At 32.2% G+C, this 20,204-nt stretch overlaps 4 protein-coding genes across 4 annotated transcripts in view; 3 read left to right on the top strand and 1 right to left on the bottom strand.

The window, feature by feature from the left end:
• The first annotated feature begins 398 nt into the window (after nt 1-398).
• LOC106115926 (uncharacterized) lies at nt 399-2,372 on the top strand. The gene is made up of 3 exons (XM_013309577.1): nt 399-605; nt 1,156-1,334; nt 1,577-2,372. The coding sequence occupies exons 1-3, from the start codon at nt 425-427 to the stop codon at nt 1,835-1,837; spliced, it is 621 nt and encodes a 206-aa protein (XP_013165031.1). The 5' UTR covers nt 399-424; the 3' UTR covers nt 1,838-2,372.
• An 89-nt stretch (nt 2,373-2,461) lies between these two features.
• On the bottom strand, nt 2,462-4,004 carry Cypa (cyclophilin A). The gene is given in 2 exon segments (NM_001312144.1): nt 2,462-3,298; nt 3,864-4,004. Coding segments are annotated over 2 exon segments (498 nt in total). The 5' UTR covers nt 3,933-4,004; the 3' UTR covers nt 2,462-2,869.
• A 180-nt stretch (nt 4,005-4,184) lies between these two features.
• Nucleotides 4,185-7,134, top strand: LOC106115925 (methylthioribose-1-phosphate isomerase). The gene is made up of 7 exons (XM_013309576.1): nt 4,185-4,523; nt 4,838-4,936; nt 5,199-5,335; nt 5,672-5,880; nt 6,148-6,311; nt 6,485-6,686; nt 6,897-7,134. Exons 1-7 carry the CDS (start codon nt 4,392-4,394, stop codon nt 7,010-7,012), a joined length of 1,059 nt encoding a protein of 352 aa, XP_013165030.1. The 5' UTR covers nt 4,185-4,391; the 3' UTR covers nt 7,013-7,134.
• Nucleotides 7,135-7,821: 687 nt separating this feature from the next.
• Nucleotides 7,822-20,204, top strand: part of kuz (zinc-dependent metalloprotease kuz) — a 69,293-nt gene continuing 56,910 nt past the window's right edge. The window contains exon 1 of the mRNA XM_013309693.1: nt 7,822-8,474. Within this exon, the coding sequence (XP_013165147.1) occupies nt 8,414-8,474 (61 nt within the window). The 5' untranslated portion in view covers nt 7,822-8,413. The remainder of the gene's footprint in view (nt 8,475-20,204) is intronic.

The following is a 20,204-nucleotide window of genomic DNA, read 5'->3' as shown; positions in this document are numbered from 1 at the left end:
CTTAACTAATTTGATACAGCATTTATCCCGTTCTTGCGACGCAAGGAATATGACATCTACTAACTCATTCATTGTTCATTATTATTATGTCATAAAAGATTACATAAAAAACAAAATTAAGTCATACTTAACTAATATAAGCAATAATTTAAAGTCTACAATTAAATCCAGAGTGAACTTCATTACTATAAAAACATAATTACGGAACGTTCAAATATTTTCAAAGAGAATGAATAAAGTTGTATATGTTCTTTGAAGTCAAATTCAGTTTTTAACCAGCATAAAATGATCGTTTATTTCGCTAAAACTGTATGTACAACAGCGACAAGGGAAGAACTTTTTAATTTTCTTTAGAATTCGGAAAGTTGTGATTGTTTTCCACGATTACAGTGCTCCGTAGGACCTTGAAGGATGAGTCGTGTAGATGTGGAGGTTAGAAGGGGGCTACGGGCGCGGGGTCGCGGGGGGTATGTGGGCGGGGCCAGCCGGGAACAGCAACAGGTCGCAGCGAGGTCCAATCGATACAGATGCTGGATCATGCGCCTTGTACATTGCAAACATCATGCGCTGTGTGCTACTGCTCTCGGTGTCAATTTTCCTTCCAGGTATGTCAAATTAATGTTTATAAAAGCTTACCATCACCAATAACATTCTATTGCATCATAATCATAGACACACAAAAGCATTTGCAAGTAGAACGCTTGAACGCTCGTCATTCCTTAGTAATTTGCAAACGTCAAACGCTTGTCTATGGTCGCGGCCTTTTAAAGTACAGTCACCAAACAATGGCCTGAATAAATTTACATAGACGTATGTTCATGTTTTTTTTAATAAATCTCGTGTTAGTTCATTTCTATTAATAACATTATGTGTAGGTAGTTATTAAGATTCGCATTGTCTCTCCTTTTAAAACAGGCTAAAGACAAAGGCCAAAGATGTAGATATGTTTAATACTTTCCATTAGGTTTTAGTATTTTAGTCGTTTTTTATACCACTGACACCGATGTTATCCTTTATTTCGTTCATCCTTTTAAATATGTTTTTTAAAAACATCATAGGTGTTATGATTATTAAATTCAACATAAATTATTTTATTTACTGTTTAAAGTTTACTACTTATATCTAGTAATGAAGTATCAAAATTGCATTTTCCAGGACTTAAAGGTGATTTGCTTCGGGACAGTGTTCATGTGACATCGGCAGCGGCTCGACCCAACAATGAGCTATGGTGCTACAAATGCCTCGCCGAGGTGCCTGAGGACAAATGCGCGGACTTGCGACACAACAACTCCGCGCTTATACACAAATGTCAAAATGACCGACGAATGTGCATGGTAAATGTCTTTAGTGGCATAAAAAAACGAAAAAAATGTCTATTAATTTGTGCGATAGATCTAGTTTGAGAAATCGACACAAAAGACCTTTCTTGGTGACTAATTAAAGCCTTGGACGACCGTGTCGGAGTGCATATCTTTTTTTTATCTTGTCTAAAATTTATCGATGCTATCTGTATGAGTCATTCGTAACTTTGTACTAATTCGATTTACTTTTGTTTATCTAATTATCATATGTTCAGGTAAAGCGATTCTCATTCACGACTTCAACGGAAAATTCCACGACCGCACTCAAGATGTGGGCACTCGAACGTAATTGTACGAAACACTGCGAGCCGGGCTGCATCGTTATCGGAGAGCGTACGAAACTATACGCCTGCACTTCATGCTGTACAACCTCGCTTTGTAACTACGGATCTGACGCAAACGGAATTTATTTACATCCTTTCTTATTACTTATCATACTTAATAGTCTTAGATTTCATTTGGCAAAAAATTATTAATTAATTTTTGGTTTATGCTAAACCAAATTGAGCTATAGTTGTACATATTGACTTTTTCGAATAGATTATGAATCATCTATGGGAGCACTAACTAGGGCGAGATTATGTATTTTGTTTCTTAGCTTTAAAACTGTAAAACTATTCATTTTTAGATAGTTCAATTTAAAAAAATAAAGATCTCCATTCCATGATTATTATTAACATTAAAACAACTTTAAAACGCGCATGTCAAATATACCCATTCTTGTCATTATGTTATTAAATGCTATGTAAAAAATTATATTATTAAACCATTACTTTGTGGGCCTTTTTTATCTTTTAATTTACCACAATTTTCCATCAGTTCTATGTTGTTTCAACAGGATGTTGGCTTTAATTTTCCCAGCTTTATCAATTATTGTGGTTACATTTTATCTACCAATTACATTACTAAACTTGTTTTGACCATAGGTTTTCAGTAACCAAACTTGTAAAAAAAACATATTGCCATCCCCTAATATTTTGCTAAAAACAGATTTTTTTAAATGCAAATGCAGTGAGATTTTATGGTGTATATGGCCAGTCTGACAGGTACACACTGTCAAGAGCAAGGTAAAGGTACAAAGGAAAGAAAAAGGAGCAAAGTTTATGAAGAACTACCTTTATTTCAATAAATGTGAGTACTTTTGTAATTATGTTTTGCACTACTTCTATTATTACACGGCAATCAAGAGTAACAAGTACAAAATACAAGCATTTAGCAATAATAGGCAGTCTCATAACTTAGGAAACAATCCCCCATTAAATTGCATAGTAATTACAGACATTGAAGAGAAATTGCAAACAAGTATATAAGTTAATTTATTATGAATATACAATGCAGAAATAAATGCAATTACTAGTTTGCGACCTAAAAAAAATAGTTATAAATTTATAACATTATTGGAATGACCCATATTTAAATGTAAAATCTTCATGAATGGAAATGGTAGTTGAGTGACATTATGTTAGAACTTAAAATATTGCATTTTTTAAATATTTCATTCAATTAGCTTAGGAAAGCTGGCCACAGTCAGCGATGACAACTTTCTTCGAGGGTTTGCCAGATTGGGAGCCAAGGGACTCAACTTGCTTGACAACATCCATACCCTCAACCACATTTCCGAAGACAACATGTCGCCCATCCAGCCACGATGTCTTCACAGTAGTAATGAAGAATTGAGACCCGTTGGTGTTGGGGCCAGCATTAGCCATTGAGAGAACACCAGGGCCGGTGTGCTTCAGGACGAAGTTCTCGTCAGCGAACTTCTCACCGTAGATGGACTTTCCACCAGTGCCATTGTGGTTTGTAAAGTCACCACCTTGCAACATGAAGTTGGGGATCACTCGGTGGAAAGTGGATCCCTTGTACCCGAAGCCCTTTTCGCCAGTACAAAGAGCGCGGAAGTTTTCACATGTCTTAGGAGTAACATCTGTCCTTAGCTGTAATAACAAAATAAAATCATATCAATATTATTTTCTGAGGTGCATCATTAATACATTATAATAAGTAAATGCCTTAACAGGCGCAAAAAAATTCTGCACAATAAATTTTGGCATTCCAAAAAACATGCCGTTTAATATTGCCGACAGAAAGTTTCCATAGGAATGTTAAAGTACTAAGAAGCCACGCATCGCCGTAAAAACGGGTGTAAAAGATTTTTAAAATCATTATGAGACAAACATTGATAATCCTCCGCCATAAACTATTAGCTGTCAAGGTCTTAGGACAATTTGACCTTCACAAAGTAATCTCGGTCAGACTGAGGAGTGTCTATTATACATATCTATATATAGCTGTACAGAACAGCCATGTCCTTTACATATTTTATGAACTTAACTTCGGGTAAAAATAGCGATTTAGTTTGCATAGTAAGCATTTAGTAACATTATGGGCATCATACTAGTACTGTAAAATGAATGATTAAAACCAATCAATTTTTTGATAGCGTGGTCGGGTGTATCACGCCGGCCGGAATCTTAATCACAACTAATTATATCAGCTTACCTCTACAACAATTCTCCCTAAAACAGCACTATCGGCAACTACATCAAAGTAAACGCGTGGTAAGGACATTTTGCTAAACTCTGCAAATTGCTTGAAAAACTTCTAGAATCAAAGCGCAATGACGAAGCTTCTCTCCACAATGCCGGCCGGAAATTAAAAACGATCATAGACAAATTGATATAGCCATTTCCTGTCAATGTTTTGCACTATGCCAAGAAAAACTATCTTGTCTATAGTCGAACCAGGCGTATTCTTTGTCATAAATTGTTTAATTTTTATATGGCCACACTCACACTGTGAACTTATGAAGTTGTTGTCAAGTGTCAATGTCAACTGGTACTTCGAACGAATTGCGATTTTTAATCTTACGTCGTATAACCTTACCCGCTGAAAGCAAACTCCAGCAAAAATCTAATTTTTAACATTGTTCACTATTTTGTTTTAAATAGATTTAATTTGGTACATTTTCAGTAGTGCCAAGGGCCGGTCCAGCGGTCCAAAACCTCTTGATATTCCATAACATTCAAAATGAGTTTAGAATCTATTAAGTATCAAAGAGGAAATTTAGAAGTCCTCGACCAATTATTACTTCCATTACAAACGATTTATATTAAAGTTGCAGGTGTTGAAGACGGATGGAAAGTTATAAATAAAATGCAAGTGAGTGGCTTATTCATATTTCTGACTATAAAAACTTTTTCATTATGTTTATTATAAAGAAAAATACATATGGCTTATTACACTTATTTAACTACTGTAATAAAAGAAATTAAAAACATGAAAGAGTGTAATTTTTCAACTTAATAATTTTTATATTCTATTCATCATCATTGTCAATTAAATAATTTGATTCCATTGCAAAGTTGTTATTAGTGTTTACCCATTGATATGATATTTTTTTCTCCTAAATTTGTCTGTCTTGTTTTCATCATAAGTAGTATATTCAAGATCTATGTTTTTCTTATCACTTCTAGGTCAGGGGGGCACCGGCTATAGCCATAGTTGGTTGCTTATCACTTGCCGTTGAGTTGCTTAAGGATGAAACTTCTGACAAAAAGATTATGAGACAAGAGGTCAAGGTTCAAATTGTATTTTATTTAAAAAAAACTCTTAACATTATATTAACATTAGTAAGATATGTCTAGAATAACTCAATGGATCTTCCTGAAATTTGGCATAGATGTAGTACTGTTGGACTCACCATCCAATGAAGGAGGTTGACTACCATGGTGTTATGCAAAGTAGTTTTTATATCTTTTTACATTTTTTAATTCACTACAATCAGGGCAGCTGGCAATCTACAACTTTATATGTAATTGACACTTATCTCTACAGATTGAAGGTAAATTAAATTACTTAGTATCAGCCAGGCCAACAGCTGTGAACATCAAGTTAGCAGCAGAAGAACTTATAAATTTAGCTAACACTCTCAGCGCAGATGAAAATGTTTCAGCGGAAAGTTTTAAAGAAAGGTAAAATCATATAAAACATGATCTTTGTTAATTACTATTTGTATATTACTCTTTGCAATTTCATCATAGAAGAGATAAATGAAAAGCAATAAAGAAAAAAATATTTAAACATTGTGTTGAAAAACAAACAATCTTGACTTAACATTATTGGTGAGTTTTAGATGTCAGTCTTGAATGTGATATCTCACTAAACCTTATGTACTATGAAACAAGAACTATGAGATGGGTAAGAGATTAACTAATAAAATGAACATATTTTGTATATATTTTTTGTAATATTTCAGAATTTTGAAACTGAAAATACAGTACAAGTGACTTTACATATTGTACTTTTAGATTCATCACTTGCATTGAAAGCATGCTTGTTAAAGATATAGAAGACAATAAAGCAATAGGCAAGTTTGGTTGCGAAGCTATATTAAAACAGTTGGAAGGTGACAGTCAAGTGAGAGTGCTCACACATTGCAACACTGGTTCCTTAGCAACCGCTGGTTATGGAACTGCTTTAGGAGTCATCAGATCCCTGCATAAATCTAGTAGACTAGGTACTTGATTATAATCATCTTATAAGATTATACAAAAAAAATGTTGATTTTGATAGTCCTATGGTATTGAGAGCTAAATATTGTAAGATAATGTCAGTCTTTACATAACTTAATATTTAAATTTTTGCTTTTGTACTGATTGCTATGGTAAAGTAAAGAGATGTTTGTTTTACAATCCACATATTTAGTAGATATATGTAGCAAAGTGCAAGTTTCTCGCTTAGATCCACATTTGTAGCTTGAATTATTTTAACTTTTCCATTCCAGAGCATGTTTACTGTACTGAAACTCGTCCGTATAATCAAGGAGCGAGGCTCACTGCATATGAATTGGTTCATGAGAAAATTCCTGCCACATTGATTGTTGATAGCATGGTCGCTGCGCTGATGCATGCAAGAAAGATAACTGCCGTAGTTGTGGGTGCTGATAGGGTATGTTATATTTGCTATATATTTTTATATACACACATTTTGTAATAATTTAAGATTTAAGGTCAATATGTTGTTATATAATTGAAAAATGAGTAATTTTAACCTTTTTTACATCTTTTTTACATTTATAATTTCTTTTTTGCTCTAACATTTTTTTTTGTTTACTCTTCCAGGTAGCTGCTAATGGAGATACTGCCAACAAAATTGGTACCTATCAAATAGCTATAGTTGCTAAACACCATAATGTGCCGTTCTATGTTGCTGCACCTTTAACATCTATAGACATGTCCTTAAAATCAGGAGACAGTATAAAAATAGAAGAACGACCAGATAAAGAAATGACGCATATCGGCGATTTTAGAATTGCAGCTCCAGGTAACTATACTAATATAAGAAAAAAATACATAAGACAAGCATTGTTACACTGTTGTAAACTCGCTACAAATATGCATTTTATCAGATAACCTTCTAGAATATGTATTGATAACACAATGCACATAAACGGCAATGCAAGTGTTAAAATAATTTAAATGATCTCAAAGTTTGTATATACATATATAATATTAACTATTGTGCCTGTTTCAGGAATTAAGTGTTGGAATCCATCATTTGATGTCACACCGGCATCTTTGATAACAGGAATAATTACTGAGAAAGGTGTTTTTGCACCAAACAATCTGCAAGAAATATTACCTCCATGATATGTTTACATTTCAAAAGATAACGCTCGTATTATTGTGATTACTTGATGATAAGGATATAATGTTCCACTAATAGATTTTATTATTCTCATACTCGGTAAAAGTTTTATATAATATATTGTTACATTTGTTACAAATTCCTATGAAAATATGTTACATTGTAAATTGTTGTATTATATATGTAACAGAATACAGTAATTTTATTGTCCCGTTTAAATAACGAAAAAAATCAACCTTGTGCATTTTCGTTGACAGCTGTTCATGCTTCATATTCAAAGTTTATATTGTTAAGACAAGTTTGTCTCAAAAGAAGTCCCACGGCAAAAAGTGAAACTAATTTGCTATTTTGCTAAGTTAAATTAAACTGCGTCCAGTTATTCGTGAATAATAATAAGAACGTTCCCGCTGCTCGTTTGCCCCCTTCTGTTATAAAAAAAAAAAAGTTATAGAGCCATGTTCTTTATGCAGATATAGAGCTCTGATTTAAATATTGCAAAACTTTACCATACTTGAATGATGATATTCAATTATAGCTACAACCGTACATCAAAAGCTGCAAAAATTACTGTCGATAAATTACATGCAAGAATTAATGGCATTTTGTAACCTAAATTCACTAAAAACAATAAAATTAAGGGATTTCAAAATAAAAATATAGCAACATTCGTCAGTTATATACTCTATATCAACGAGACTTCTTCGTATGACAGATTAAAAATATAGCTTTTTGGATTCTACCTGTTCCTACCCATATCCGCTTTCAAATACTCTTTGACTCTATGGCTTGCCAATTTTCAACTTCGTCTGGCTACCTACTCTAGGAATCGTACAACACCAACTGGTATTTTTCTGAATTTGACCAATCTTCAGCAATCTTAAATTTTGACAATGACCGCTCATTGGTCAGATCCTAACTAATCAACATGTTTCGAGAGTGAGTCTTTGAATGATAAAAATCATTCCGCGACATGTCAGTCAGGAAGGCGACGATTATAAATTTCCGAATTCACTTCGACGTTATTTTATAGTTAAGTTTATAGTGTATTTTTGACAAAAACATGGAACAGTAACGCAGTGTAAAACAATTTTAAGTTATTGTTATAGTTACATTTTACGTTAGCAAATTCATCGCGGGTGTTATCATGGTTTTTGTTGTTATTTATCGTATCGTTCAACGTTTATGAGTCGAAGACTTTTTTATAGCTCTTTTTGTTTAAATTAGTTTCAAATGTGATCAGTGAATATTAGGAATTGTTATAATTGTTGTAATGTAAATAAAAAAAATAGTGTTTGTACGCGCATGCGTTTTTGTCAAAAACAGACAAAGGTTTTGTGTGATTTAAAAATCAGCTGTGTGTGCAATGACTTAGTGATACAAAAAGAGTGTGTTTGTAAGCAACAATGATTAGTGAAATTGGATATGTAGTGTTTTTGCTGTTAGCCCTTCCTTACATTGAAAGTGGTAAGTACACAAGGATAGTACATATTAATTTATAAAATCAAAATTTCATTGACTACCAGCATCTTGAATATAGCTTGAGTCATTGTCATCTTTGGTCGTACTAAATCTCGTTAAAAGCATTTACCGTTAAATGATTTCCTTTATTAAGAGCGAAATCAAAAAATTACTTAATAAAAAAGTTAACATTGGTTACGTTTTCTCAACGAATTATCAAAATGAAATGAATTCTACATCTACCACTCAAAATAATTTTGTAAAGACTAAATTTACATCTTAATTTAAAATAGGTAACAAAATATCAACAAGTATCTATATGTTGATAAAACATGTGATGTTTTTAAGTTATTTGTAAATAATTAACTTAAATAAACACAACTTAACAATATTATTTTTGTGCTATGTTACACATAAAATATAATGATGGGATATTAATGTAGGTTATATAATTTTATTGCCTATTAACTGCATACTATTTGAGACATAAATATTAAATTTTTGCATATAAATGCTGTTATCAAATTGTACTTTTATTTAAATACTTTTAAACCTTTATCTCATTGTGATAACATAAATTTTGCCTCCATAAACTATTTGTAAACATTTTTCTTTTGGATGAGTTTGCTGAGTGTTACAATATTTATTATAACTATTTATTTAGCACACATTTTTCATATTGTGGACATTTTTTGATTAGTTCTCTACATAACAAAAATTTCTACCACTGATCCTGTGAGTTTTGTATATAAAATCATAATTACATTAAACATAGTAACATTAATGGATTTCAAAAAGAAAAAAACTCATGTCTTTTTGCCTGGTATTGATGAAAGTAATGTTATGGAGTCCATACAAAGATAAGTTTGGATTATGATTTTTTTTTAAATTATTGTTGAGTCATAATATAGTACTTAATAAGTGCATTCTTAAGAGTTCATTATAATATCATCACCATTGTTTACTAATGGTGAGTTACTCATCCATTAAAGAGATTTTCCCTAAGTTCCCATTTACCAAAGACTGTCTAATGAAAAAGAAAGAAGCCATGAATAATTATTGTTCAGAGCTATAATTATATGGTCAGACCTTTAGAAACTATTTAGATAAAATAACTGTATATTCCCTAAAGTTATTCATCGTAAAAATCTAGACCAAAATATATGCTCTTATTAACAGTTATCTATTTATTATAGAGTTATCTATATTGAACAATTTTACTTTATCTTTTACAGTAAGAGGTGTTATTTTTTTTCGGATAGCCCATTGAGAAATTATAAAGTTGTATTTATATTCCTTCCTTTTATCTTTGCATTTTTATTAGCAATACAATGTAAACATGTGGTAATTTAGAATATTACCAATGAACGGATTTATAATTTTATTGCCTCTTTATTTGCCTTGGATAGGCTTCTAAACTCCCAGTGACAGGCTATATGCATTACAATTTTTTTTATTACATACTGCGGAAGTCACAGGTGCCAGTGCTTTAATAAACAAAGGAAATAAAGATTGTTATTATGCTAAAATGTAATATAAATTTTGAGTAGTGCCATCCATCCTATACTTTGTAGCTGTTCTACTTTCACTTGGCTATGTTCAATAAATAGCATCACAAAGCATGATACAAACTGGTTTACAATTGATTCATTTATTCAATCATTTACTGAAAAGCAACAATGTGTTTTGTACTTGTGCCTAAAAATATTTTGTTATTAGAAAGAAAGATAGAAGTAAAAGTACATGTTAGAACTCTCCATATGGAAAAGGGCATAAAAGAAATCAAAGAAAGTATAGGTTGTCTGAGAGTGAATGTGTTAAATTGGATTGTATTCAGATATTATGGCTAATAGAAATAATAGTAAGCTTTTAAATTTGTATTACTTAAAAGTTGTACTTGTATGATACTATATTCTTATTTGAAATTGCATTTATATTACAATTTAATACATAGAAAATATAACATAATTGCAATTTGCAAATAATCACCATTGTCAAAATCAACAATGTGGTCCTTTTGGATTTTAATAATAAAAGTTAATTTAAGACACTCCTCTAATTGATTTCTAATTTCGTTAGAGGTGCTGAGCAATCTCATTAAGAAATTATCTATGCCATCTTCTTTGTTTGCCTTTGGTTCGCCGAACTGTAGATTAAAGTAATGAAACAATTATTTTTTAATGAAAATAATATGATTGTTTTATTAGAATTTATATGGATTTACATATAGATATGTCAACCACTACTGATGCTATTACACTAGAGCATTGTAAGTTTTATTATATTAGATAATTAATACAGCCTACATAGCTTTAAAGCATGTAAAAAAATAATATAATATGCTAATACAAACATACAGTTATTGCATTAAAAAGCAATAAGTCAAGACAGTTTGCTTCCTATTCTTGTTGCTAAGGCCTGAGATTGCCGTTATGAGTGTGCTTAACCCCCCATCGGCTTACAACGGCTATTATATAATAAAACTGGTTACTCAGACGGTTCACAATACGACAATTCCTTATGTATTTTATACATCTATTATAAGCGCTGTATTTGGATCGTTTGAATCGATTTTGACTCTACTACTGTTGGTAAAAAATTATAAGATCACAAAAAGTTAATAGCTTTTGATGTTTAAATAATAATGATTGAACGACTAGATTTGTTACGGTTAGAGAATTTAGATCTTTTTTGTTTCAATCACGTTTTTTGTTTAATTAAATGAGACAACTGTAACTTTCACTTAACAGTATGTTTCAAAATAGATGTTACTTTGTATTAAAATTGATTACAAACTGTGGGCTTCCAAGATCAAAATCCCCGTTTAGAACATATTGTTATATCTGTTCTGTCAAAGATAATGACAATTAATTTTGATCTCAGAAACAAACGGTATTTTATTTTAGACACACATTATACATATTATTGCTTTACCAAGCTTTATGGTATATCATGTGATTGCTTTTATTGTTTTAATGAATCACATTGTATGCTATTGCATAGAAAGAGTTCAATGTAATAAGATATAATAAATAAGGCATAGCAAAAAGCCATAACTCATCGACAAGGAACCAGAAAATTTAAAACAGACTACATACTGTATTCTTTTTATATTTAATATTTATATTTAAATCGAAATAATTGCACATTAAACAATTCTGTGTCATTCACACCTCATTATCGGTTTATCAATAGTGACATAAATGTTATTATTCAACAATTATTATCAGTTGTGTTTACATGTTTATGCTACACACCGGCGCTATTAATTAATTAATAATACAGTGCTAAGATTGAGATTATTGATTATTTTCTTAGAAGATAAAGAGACTGATTGGGAAAACTGACTCTACTACCTTGTGAGATGCAAGCTAGGCAGAGAGAGAGAGAGAGAATAATACAGTGCAAAAGTAAACAATTTTCTACTACTGTTTAATAGTATATATTTTAACATATTAAACTTCGGTGTTTTTATTATCTGCCTAAACAATAGATACGAAAAATTATACTAATATTTACGTTTTATTACTACGTGTGTAGAGTTTACGAAGCGTAGTACTTTTATTGATTTTAAGTTGACATACTTGATAAAGTGCATTCAATTGCTTTGCCTACATCTATATAGGTAATAAACGAGTAGAAAAATGCAGGCTTGAATGAATATTAAGAGCTCTTGAATAGGTAAAAAATCTGAAAACGAAAACTCATTAGTGACGGTGTTTTACGATTTAAACCCCAGCCCTTAGTTATAAAACCAATCTATAAGGATGTAAATAGTAATAATAATATAACGTTTTTGGCTTATTTATGTTTGTTTGTGAGCTCCTGGATACCCAGTGATTATCAATAGATTTATGATGATTTCACAAAGGGTCATAGGTATAATGTGGAGTGTCGAAACCCCTAAGCTATTGTTTCCGACTCTCCCTTTTTACTCTTGTTTCCATTTGATTCTCTTGCCCTTTGTACTATTAACATGTAGATCTTTTATACAATTTCGTATAAATTTTTGTTGTAGAATTTTTATGGTCGTCGGACATCTCTTAATAAATGGTAGTGAGTTATAGTACAACAAAAGCTATTCTATACAACAATGGTTCCAACGTCGTCCAACTTAAACAATTATGAGATGCAAAGCGCGAAGCTACGAGTTGCAATTGTTTGTGTCTGTATGTCTAATAGGTCGGAATTAGTTCTATTGTTATTGACTGGGTGACGGTTACATCCATCAATTGTATACCACTCATATAGGATTGATAGAATAATATCAATGGAAAAAATATGTTACGATGTCGTTTCGGATCTTAAAAATAATAATTTTGTATTGAATATTGAATCCTGTGTGCTGGTATATTAGTCATATAATGGGATAACGTATTTCTATCAATGAATTGTGAAAGTAACTATGAATCAGGTAGGAAATTGATCTTTTAGGGAATTGATATCACTTTGTTTATTATAAATTGAATTTCTTTAAATCATTGTGCAATAAAGACGTATAGATTATGGATATAACTTAGAAATATACAGACGTAGACTTAGTTAATTCTTATACATTCATAGTATAAAAAGAAAATTTCACCACAAGTAAAACCGTTATAACGTCCTCCATCAAAACGGAACGGTTGAGTTTGAATTTGTATGAGATATTAAATATTCATGTAATTACTGTATAAAATAAACCATTTTGTGGGTTGTCGTCCTTTGAATGATATTACTCATACAGTCCCTTTGAAGTGTTTTTGTTTTTACTTAAATTAAAAGACGTACAAATTACATAAGGAACGCAAGAAAACTGACACAGTTTTCTTTTATTACTTCATCTTAATCTCTATTTGGATACTTAATATATGAAGGATTTACTCTTCGATATTTTGCTTGTTGTCAATCTATGATTTCCTTTAGTCTAGTAAATATTTAAAAGATATAATATGTCTGTATAATTATTTCATAGTCAAATATGAAACAATGTTTCAGAAAAAAACATCGTTGCCATTCTCTTGAATTTATTGTAAATTGTAAAGGATTTAATTTACTTGACGATATTTCTTTGTTTCGAATATGAGTTTAATAAATTACGTCGTAGTTTAACTGTAAATGTTAAAAACTGGTTTCTCGCTTTCCAGTTTCAAGTTTGAATCTCGATCCGATATAATTCTGAAACATACAATGCCAATATGTAGTACCTTAATCAATATTTTGTAGTTAATATTCTAAATTTGATTATCTTACTTCACAAACCAAAAATTTTTAAATTTAACAGTGTTAGAGCCCGGTTTAACATCTTCGCACGAATTGACCCGGCTCGCCCGGTGAAATACCACGACCACACAGAAGACAGGCGTCAAGTGGAAGCAATTCCGCGTTTCATGCATCGTTAGAGGATGCATGGAAAGGGAAAATATTTTCTTTGTGTGCATCCTCTCCTCCGTCGATTTAAGGTAGGCAACGCATATGCAATTGCGTATGTCTATGGGCAACGATCACTTCGCTATTTCAGCGATTTCAGTTGGCCGCTCGCTCGTTTGCCACCTTATAATATAAAAAAAAATTACATCAAATTCTTTTTAATTATGTAGCTGTCTGTGTGGTGTTTTTACAAGCAAGCGTAACCATAAATGACTGTATTGTTTTATTTGTGTAAATACCACAATTGATTTAAAAGGATTCAATCTGAATATTATAACAAGATATTGTTCTGCACAGGAAATTAATATAGGCATACGTTAAGCGTATAATGGTGTGCATTGAATGACACGCGAACATGACACGCCGCTGATTTATTGACGCGCATCCTGTAGCGTGCCGCAGGCGAGCCTGAAGGATTTTGTATCTGCATGTATAAATACAATTATCTATCGACTATCTGACCTGATTCCACGTTAATATTAGGGATGTAAAATAATTTGCTTTGATTAATAGCAAAACTTGCCTACCTGATGACCTATTTGAAGTGACGATAATTATATACCAATAAAAAGTTGCCTTTGCGCTGTTTGCGTTATTTTACCTAAGTTTCTTAAATTAATTTTATAATATATTTTACAATGCCTAAACAGCATGCATCGAATTTACGATAACTGATTCATTTGATCTGAAACATATTAAAGCTTTTACGTCTATAGCTATCAAGATGTTTAATGCATTTATTTATAACTAGAATTAGTGGCACCAAGGCGGATAGTGGCACATTCGTTGACTATGGTATGAGCATGTCCACGTCATGATCGTGACCTCGGTCGCGGCAGTTCAACGAACGCGCTGCCAGTCACCGTCGTCACATCGCACTCGCAATGCGTGATGCGTCAACTCACACTTCTCACTAGATGAGCGATATTTTTAAACTGGCCGTGTTATAATCGGAAGTTAAATCCTGACATTCGCGCAGTCAGTAACAAAATTAAGGAACTTATTATTATAGCTATTTTGTTACTGGAAGTTCTACAATATAATGGTTTAGGCTGATTAAAATTATATTATAAATGATATATAATCACTAATATAAATAGATAGGCGATTGTTTGGAAATAACAGATTTAGCGTCGTCCCAATTTAAACGCCTCAGTGTATGTTAAGTTACTGGCAATGTTATCTTTATTATTAGTTTTAATCCACATCAACGCTACAAACCTAAACCATCAGCGCCGAAATGACGAAAATCAAATAGGCACAAAATACCGTGTCTTATAGCCAGTCCATTAATAGAAAAAAATGTATGTTATTCATTATTTAAATAGAAATAGTATTTTCGGGTCAACATTTATTTATAGCATAAGTTTGGTTTTTCTTGATTTTCATATGTCGCCCTGCATGTGCCTTATAAAAACGCTTTCCTGTGCTTCGCACACTCGAGGCCGGGCCGCGAGCGGAGCGCCCTCTGCGATCATGATGCGAATCCAACTCGAGTGTCATTATCATACATTATTACTTTAAAAATACGCCACGAACGTCGCGGATTTTTTTTTTAGTTTAGTAGCGACGTAAACTGTTATTACTTAGTACTAACGAGACGTACGATGACCCTAGATGAACAATTGAGTTTTTAGTTTTGTTTTTTAACTGAGAATTTTTCTCGTTACAATTCATTACCAGATTTTGGTAAACTAGCTTGGAATTTAAGTACTGTACTAATACGGTTATGACTATAAATAAAGTTGAACTACTAGCTATAGCCCGTGAGTCCGTTCGCGCGGTATTATAAAAACTTTTTTATTCTTCCACACTATGTTCTACATTTATGCCAAATTTCAGCGAGATCTATCCATCCATCCAAACATTCGCATTTATAATATTAATAATTATTATAAAAAAAATTAAATGTGGATTTTAATATTCAGTTGATTATTTTTTTTCAATTGGGTAAATTCTATACGTTTGTATTAATTAATAGTATAATTAATATATCTTGATATAGCATATATCTTCTTCTTCAGGTCTTCAGTAATAACTACCAAATACAAATATCATTTGTCTAATTTACCAAATATTTTCTATGTTCAAAAGATTTATTTCCTCGATGCTCGTTGCATCATTGAGGTCGATAGCTGATGTAAAACCAGCGATACGTACAAAGAGCTATCGTAAAATATTTATTGCACAACTTACCCAATAACAGCCATAACTTTTTACCCTCGATCAAAAAAAGGATAAGAACGAGAGAGTGCTTTGTCCGGTAAGCTAATGGCCGATCCCGTAGTGACCGTATTACGTATTTTACTTCCTTTCCGCTTAGTTCATTTTATGGAATCACTTTTTACTCTTTTTATTAATATACTAATTGGAACTACTAAGCTGTATGAATTATATATTAGTTTGCCATTTTATAACGCGTTTGTTATTGGATTTTGTCAGATTGAACAATTTTAATATGACTACATCAGGTAATCAGAAGTTAATTCGTGTTTTTTTATCTTGAGTTAGTTTTTTAAATAAAGTACACACAAAACTCCTTGATATAATTACACTAAGAAAACAAAGATCTTATACTCGACCAAGCATAACAAATACTGTTTAACACGCTAGTAATGCTTGCTGGGTCAATTATCCTTTATACATGTTTGAGAATTCTAACGAGTAAATTAATTTGAGCATTATTATATTAATTATGCTAAAGTTTATTATCTATATTCATTTTATATACATCCTAACGATCCACTGGATCCGACCTACATCACGTTCCGTCTTTGCGGAAGTGTCATATCTCGTTTCAAGGACTATGTTGCTAATGCTTCAAACCACTTCCGACCATCGTTATTATTTAATTTAAAACTGAATTATCTAATTTTTAGTTTTAGACATCACTTTGCGCGAATGACGTGCTTTCGTTACAAAGTCCATTGTCAGAATGAATGGTGAGGGGACATAAACGTCGACATTTTAGTAAGGCTAGTGTTGAGTCAATACACTCTCTCATTGTCGGATTTTCTTCCTAACATTATAAATAAGTATCCAAACATAATATTTATAAGTAAGAATTGATTAAATATCGTGTATCATTGTTGATGCTACTTTAGAATGTTAAGCCTCTGCTTACCCCAGGATTACAAAATTGAAAGCGAATCTCTAACATACATACGTGTTCTTGTATCAAAAGATATACGGTCGCAATCTAATACATCCATTCCCGTTAGCCTTGTAAGCTCATTTATATCTTATCTACATGATAATAGCGATATATGTAAATCAGCAAAGGGTCCTTATTTGAAACTGTTCGTTATAGACTGGAATAGTATATTATGTCGCCGAGCCGTGTCATGACGTGGTCGAGGCACGAACCTTTTGAACGTTGGCCATAATTAAACGCTTCGAGATCTTTTGTTGCGTAAATCGGAGGAGATTATGCTTTGATAATATTATACGAGAATGAGCAATTTATTTTACCTAACATTTAAAATGTCATTATGAAATTGGATAACAGATTAAATAAATATAGATAAATCTGTAGTAAGTGGTTGAGAAAAACAAAGCAATACGTACAAAAATAATGTCCTCACGGAATTAAAACAAAAAAAAAACAAGATTTGAATAGTTTTTGTGTTTTTCTGCAAATTTCAGTGAGATCCGTTGAGCCATTCGGGAGATACCTTTTAACAAACATCCATCCATCTAAACATTCGTATTTGTAATATTAGTAAGAAGTAAAATTATAACTTATTACTGTTCAGCCACCTTTTTTAACCGTAGTATAATTGGTTGTTAAGTATTATTGTCTGGATTGCGATAAAATAACATTTTAATGATATACGTATTACGATATTGTGTCTCTCGAGCGCAGTGTCATTATCTCGCTTCGCGTTACACTAGCAGTGGCACCAACAATGATATCTAACAACGCTATTTTCGCATTTAGATGTCGGCCATTTTGGCGGTCAATGTTGTTTTGACATCTATTTCTAAAAGTTTGTAGTTCTACAATAAATCAAGAGCTAGATATTAAATTCATTTCTTGTTAAACCAAACATTGGTGTGCCTATTTAAAGGTACGCTAATGTATTTGTTACGTACTGATATCTATTTAGTTTTACAACTAACAGGACGTCATTAAAACAAATGAAAATTTATGTTCCTAAATTTTTAACACACTCAAACCATCGACAGTTTGGCCGTGATCTTCTACATAATGAGATTCATTACAGCTATCATGCTAACATCACGATCAGGCGGATGTTAAAAAATATAATGTCAGTGAACTTGGGCGTAGTGTCGTATCGCATCCTGTATTCTCTTTGTATATTAAAAATGTCGTTTGTTGTATGGAAAATAGCGTTATATTGAGGGCATAACCGAAATAGTTTGCTTATCTTAACGTCAACATCAACTTTTAGTACCTCGGCGGAGGGTAAATAATGTTTATGCGGGCCCGGCGCGTATAGACGTTCCAGGTCGCTTTAGCGTATGAATTGTCGAGCGAAATCTCCGAAATGGCCCGTCGTCAAGCTAAACCGTCCCTCTGCGATACCTCTACTTGGTAATCACACTGCTATGTCCGTAAAATGTATACCATAGCTGTGACGAACACAACCAAAACACCTTTTTAACGTTAGAATTATATTAACTAGTCGACGAATGGAGTGAAACCGCAGAGAGTTTCTTCTAGTGTCTGTGCTGCGCGTAAAAAACCAAACCTCACCTTCGCTTCTATTGTTCATCGAGACCGTCTCCTCTTTACACTAAAAAAGAAGTATGAAAGCTTTTCCGAATCATTTGGAAGTCTCAGGACTGCTGTTCATAAAGAAATTAAAAAAAAATTATTGCATAAGATTTGATGTCTAGGTTGAGTAATAAGATTTTATTTAGATTTAATAGCATCATATAAACGTTGTGTACTCTACATTGTTACGTTATTTTAATAATTAACTGAACATACCGTGAACAATGTTTTGTAGGGAAAAAGTACAAATTCAGCTGAATTCCCTGGCGTATTGTGTTAACCCAGTTTCCAAATCGACCTTGAATCGTTCGTATTACGATAACTCAGATTTTGTTCTCGTTAAAAATTGTGTTATTGGGTCGGCTTCGTGTTTAAACCCTGAACACGGAAAATTTTTAAATACAACAATATAAAAATAAAATAAGCAGAAATTTTGTTAAGTCGCCATTGTTCAGAAACAAACAATACTTTTAATTAATGTGTAACCTAATATAATATGATTAACCGTTAATATATTATAATAACAGAAGTTTTAATCGTAAATTGTACGATATAAAATTGTGTTACTGAAATTTATTTACAAAAATTAGTAAACCTGAGATATATTCCTACACCAAAGGTGCAATAGCTTGAATGTTTATTGATTCATTTTACTTACTTAGAAACTATCTGAGATTCCATGCCGCAGTGCTCACATGTTTTACTTATATTAGATATAGTTGTCGCCCGCGACTCCGTCCGCGCGGAATTAAACATAATTTATGTGCCTGTGTGTTCTTCCAAACTATGTTCTTCATCTGTGCGAAATTTCAGCGATATACATTCATCCACTACGCAGATAGCTTCAGACAAACATCCATCAATCCATCTTAACATTCGCATTTATAATATTAGTAAGATTAGTAAGAAGTAAGATTACTCTGGAAATAAATAAAAATATATTTGGAATTAAATAATTATAGGCATATCTTCTAAATGATATATTTTGCAGTAGAGATTTTGAGAACATTAGAATTAACCTATGGAAGTGGTGCGGATGAGGACTTCCCGCGCCTACAGGATGTTACCGACGTGATTGAAATAAGCGACTCTATTATATCTGTTTACATTGCGATCAGTTGAATTTAGTATAATTATGTGAATGACAATGTTTTCTCATGATTCCTAAGATTTTTTCTGAACTACTTAACGTATCATCGCTAGATCGATCTATGGTAAACATTTGGAGACTGAAATCATGATTAAATCGATTTATTTTACCCGAATGAAGGCAATTTATTAAGACTGTGTTTTTGTATTTATTGTGATAGAGGCGAAGCGGCCAAGACATTGCGCCTTCCTTCCGATACAAGGTTAATTTATGTGCAGCGAGTTTTATTCTGTAACGTTCGTTTGTCTTACTTATTATTACGCTGTCACTTTGTATTCACAAGTTGTGCGCTCCGGATTTATTTTACTTGAGACAGTCTGCTACTTGCCTTTTATATGGCGCGGGATTTACTCCATGTTTATGCTTGATTTCTATTATAAAAATGTTTCCGACGCCGCATAATTTATTGCAAATGTAATTTTCATATAAAACTAGC

The sequence above is a fragment of the Papilio xuthus genome, unplaced genomic scaffold (genome assembly GCF_000836235.2).
Source record: "Papilio xuthus unplaced genomic scaffold, Pxut_1.1 DF827777.1, whole genome shotgun sequence".
Taxonomy (NCBI): domain Eukaryota; kingdom Metazoa; phylum Arthropoda; class Insecta; order Lepidoptera; family Papilionidae; genus Papilio; species Papilio xuthus.
Note: the sequence above shows the minus strand (reverse complement) of the source record. Positions and strands in the feature narration are given on the sequence as shown.

Excerpts from the sequence above, each read along its gene's own strand:
- LOC106115926 (XM_013309577.1), top strand. The coding sequence starts at position 425 with ATGTGGAGGTTAGAAGGGGGCTACGGGCGCGGGGTCGCGGGGGGTATG. Across the intron at positions 606-1,155 it reads GGTGTCAATTTTCCTTCCAG|GACTTAAAGGTGATTTGCTT; the intron begins GTATGTCAAATT and ends TGCATTTTCCAG. Across the intron at positions 1,335-1,576 it reads ATGACCGACGAATGTGCATG|GTAAAGCGATTCTCATTCAC; the intron begins GTAAATGTCTTT and ends TCATATGTTCAG.
- LOC106115925 (XM_013309576.1), top strand. The coding sequence starts at position 4,392 with ATGAGTTTAGAATCTATTAAGTATCAAAGAGGAAATTTAGAAGTCCTC. Across the intron at positions 4,524-4,837 it reads AAGTTATAAATAAAATGCAA|GTCAGGGGGGCACCGGCTAT; the intron begins GTGAGTGGCTTA and ends TATCACTTCTAG. Across the intron at positions 6,312-6,484 it reads TAGTTGTGGGTGCTGATAGG|GTAGCTGCTAATGGAGATAC; the intron begins GTATGTTATATT and ends TTACTCTTCCAG.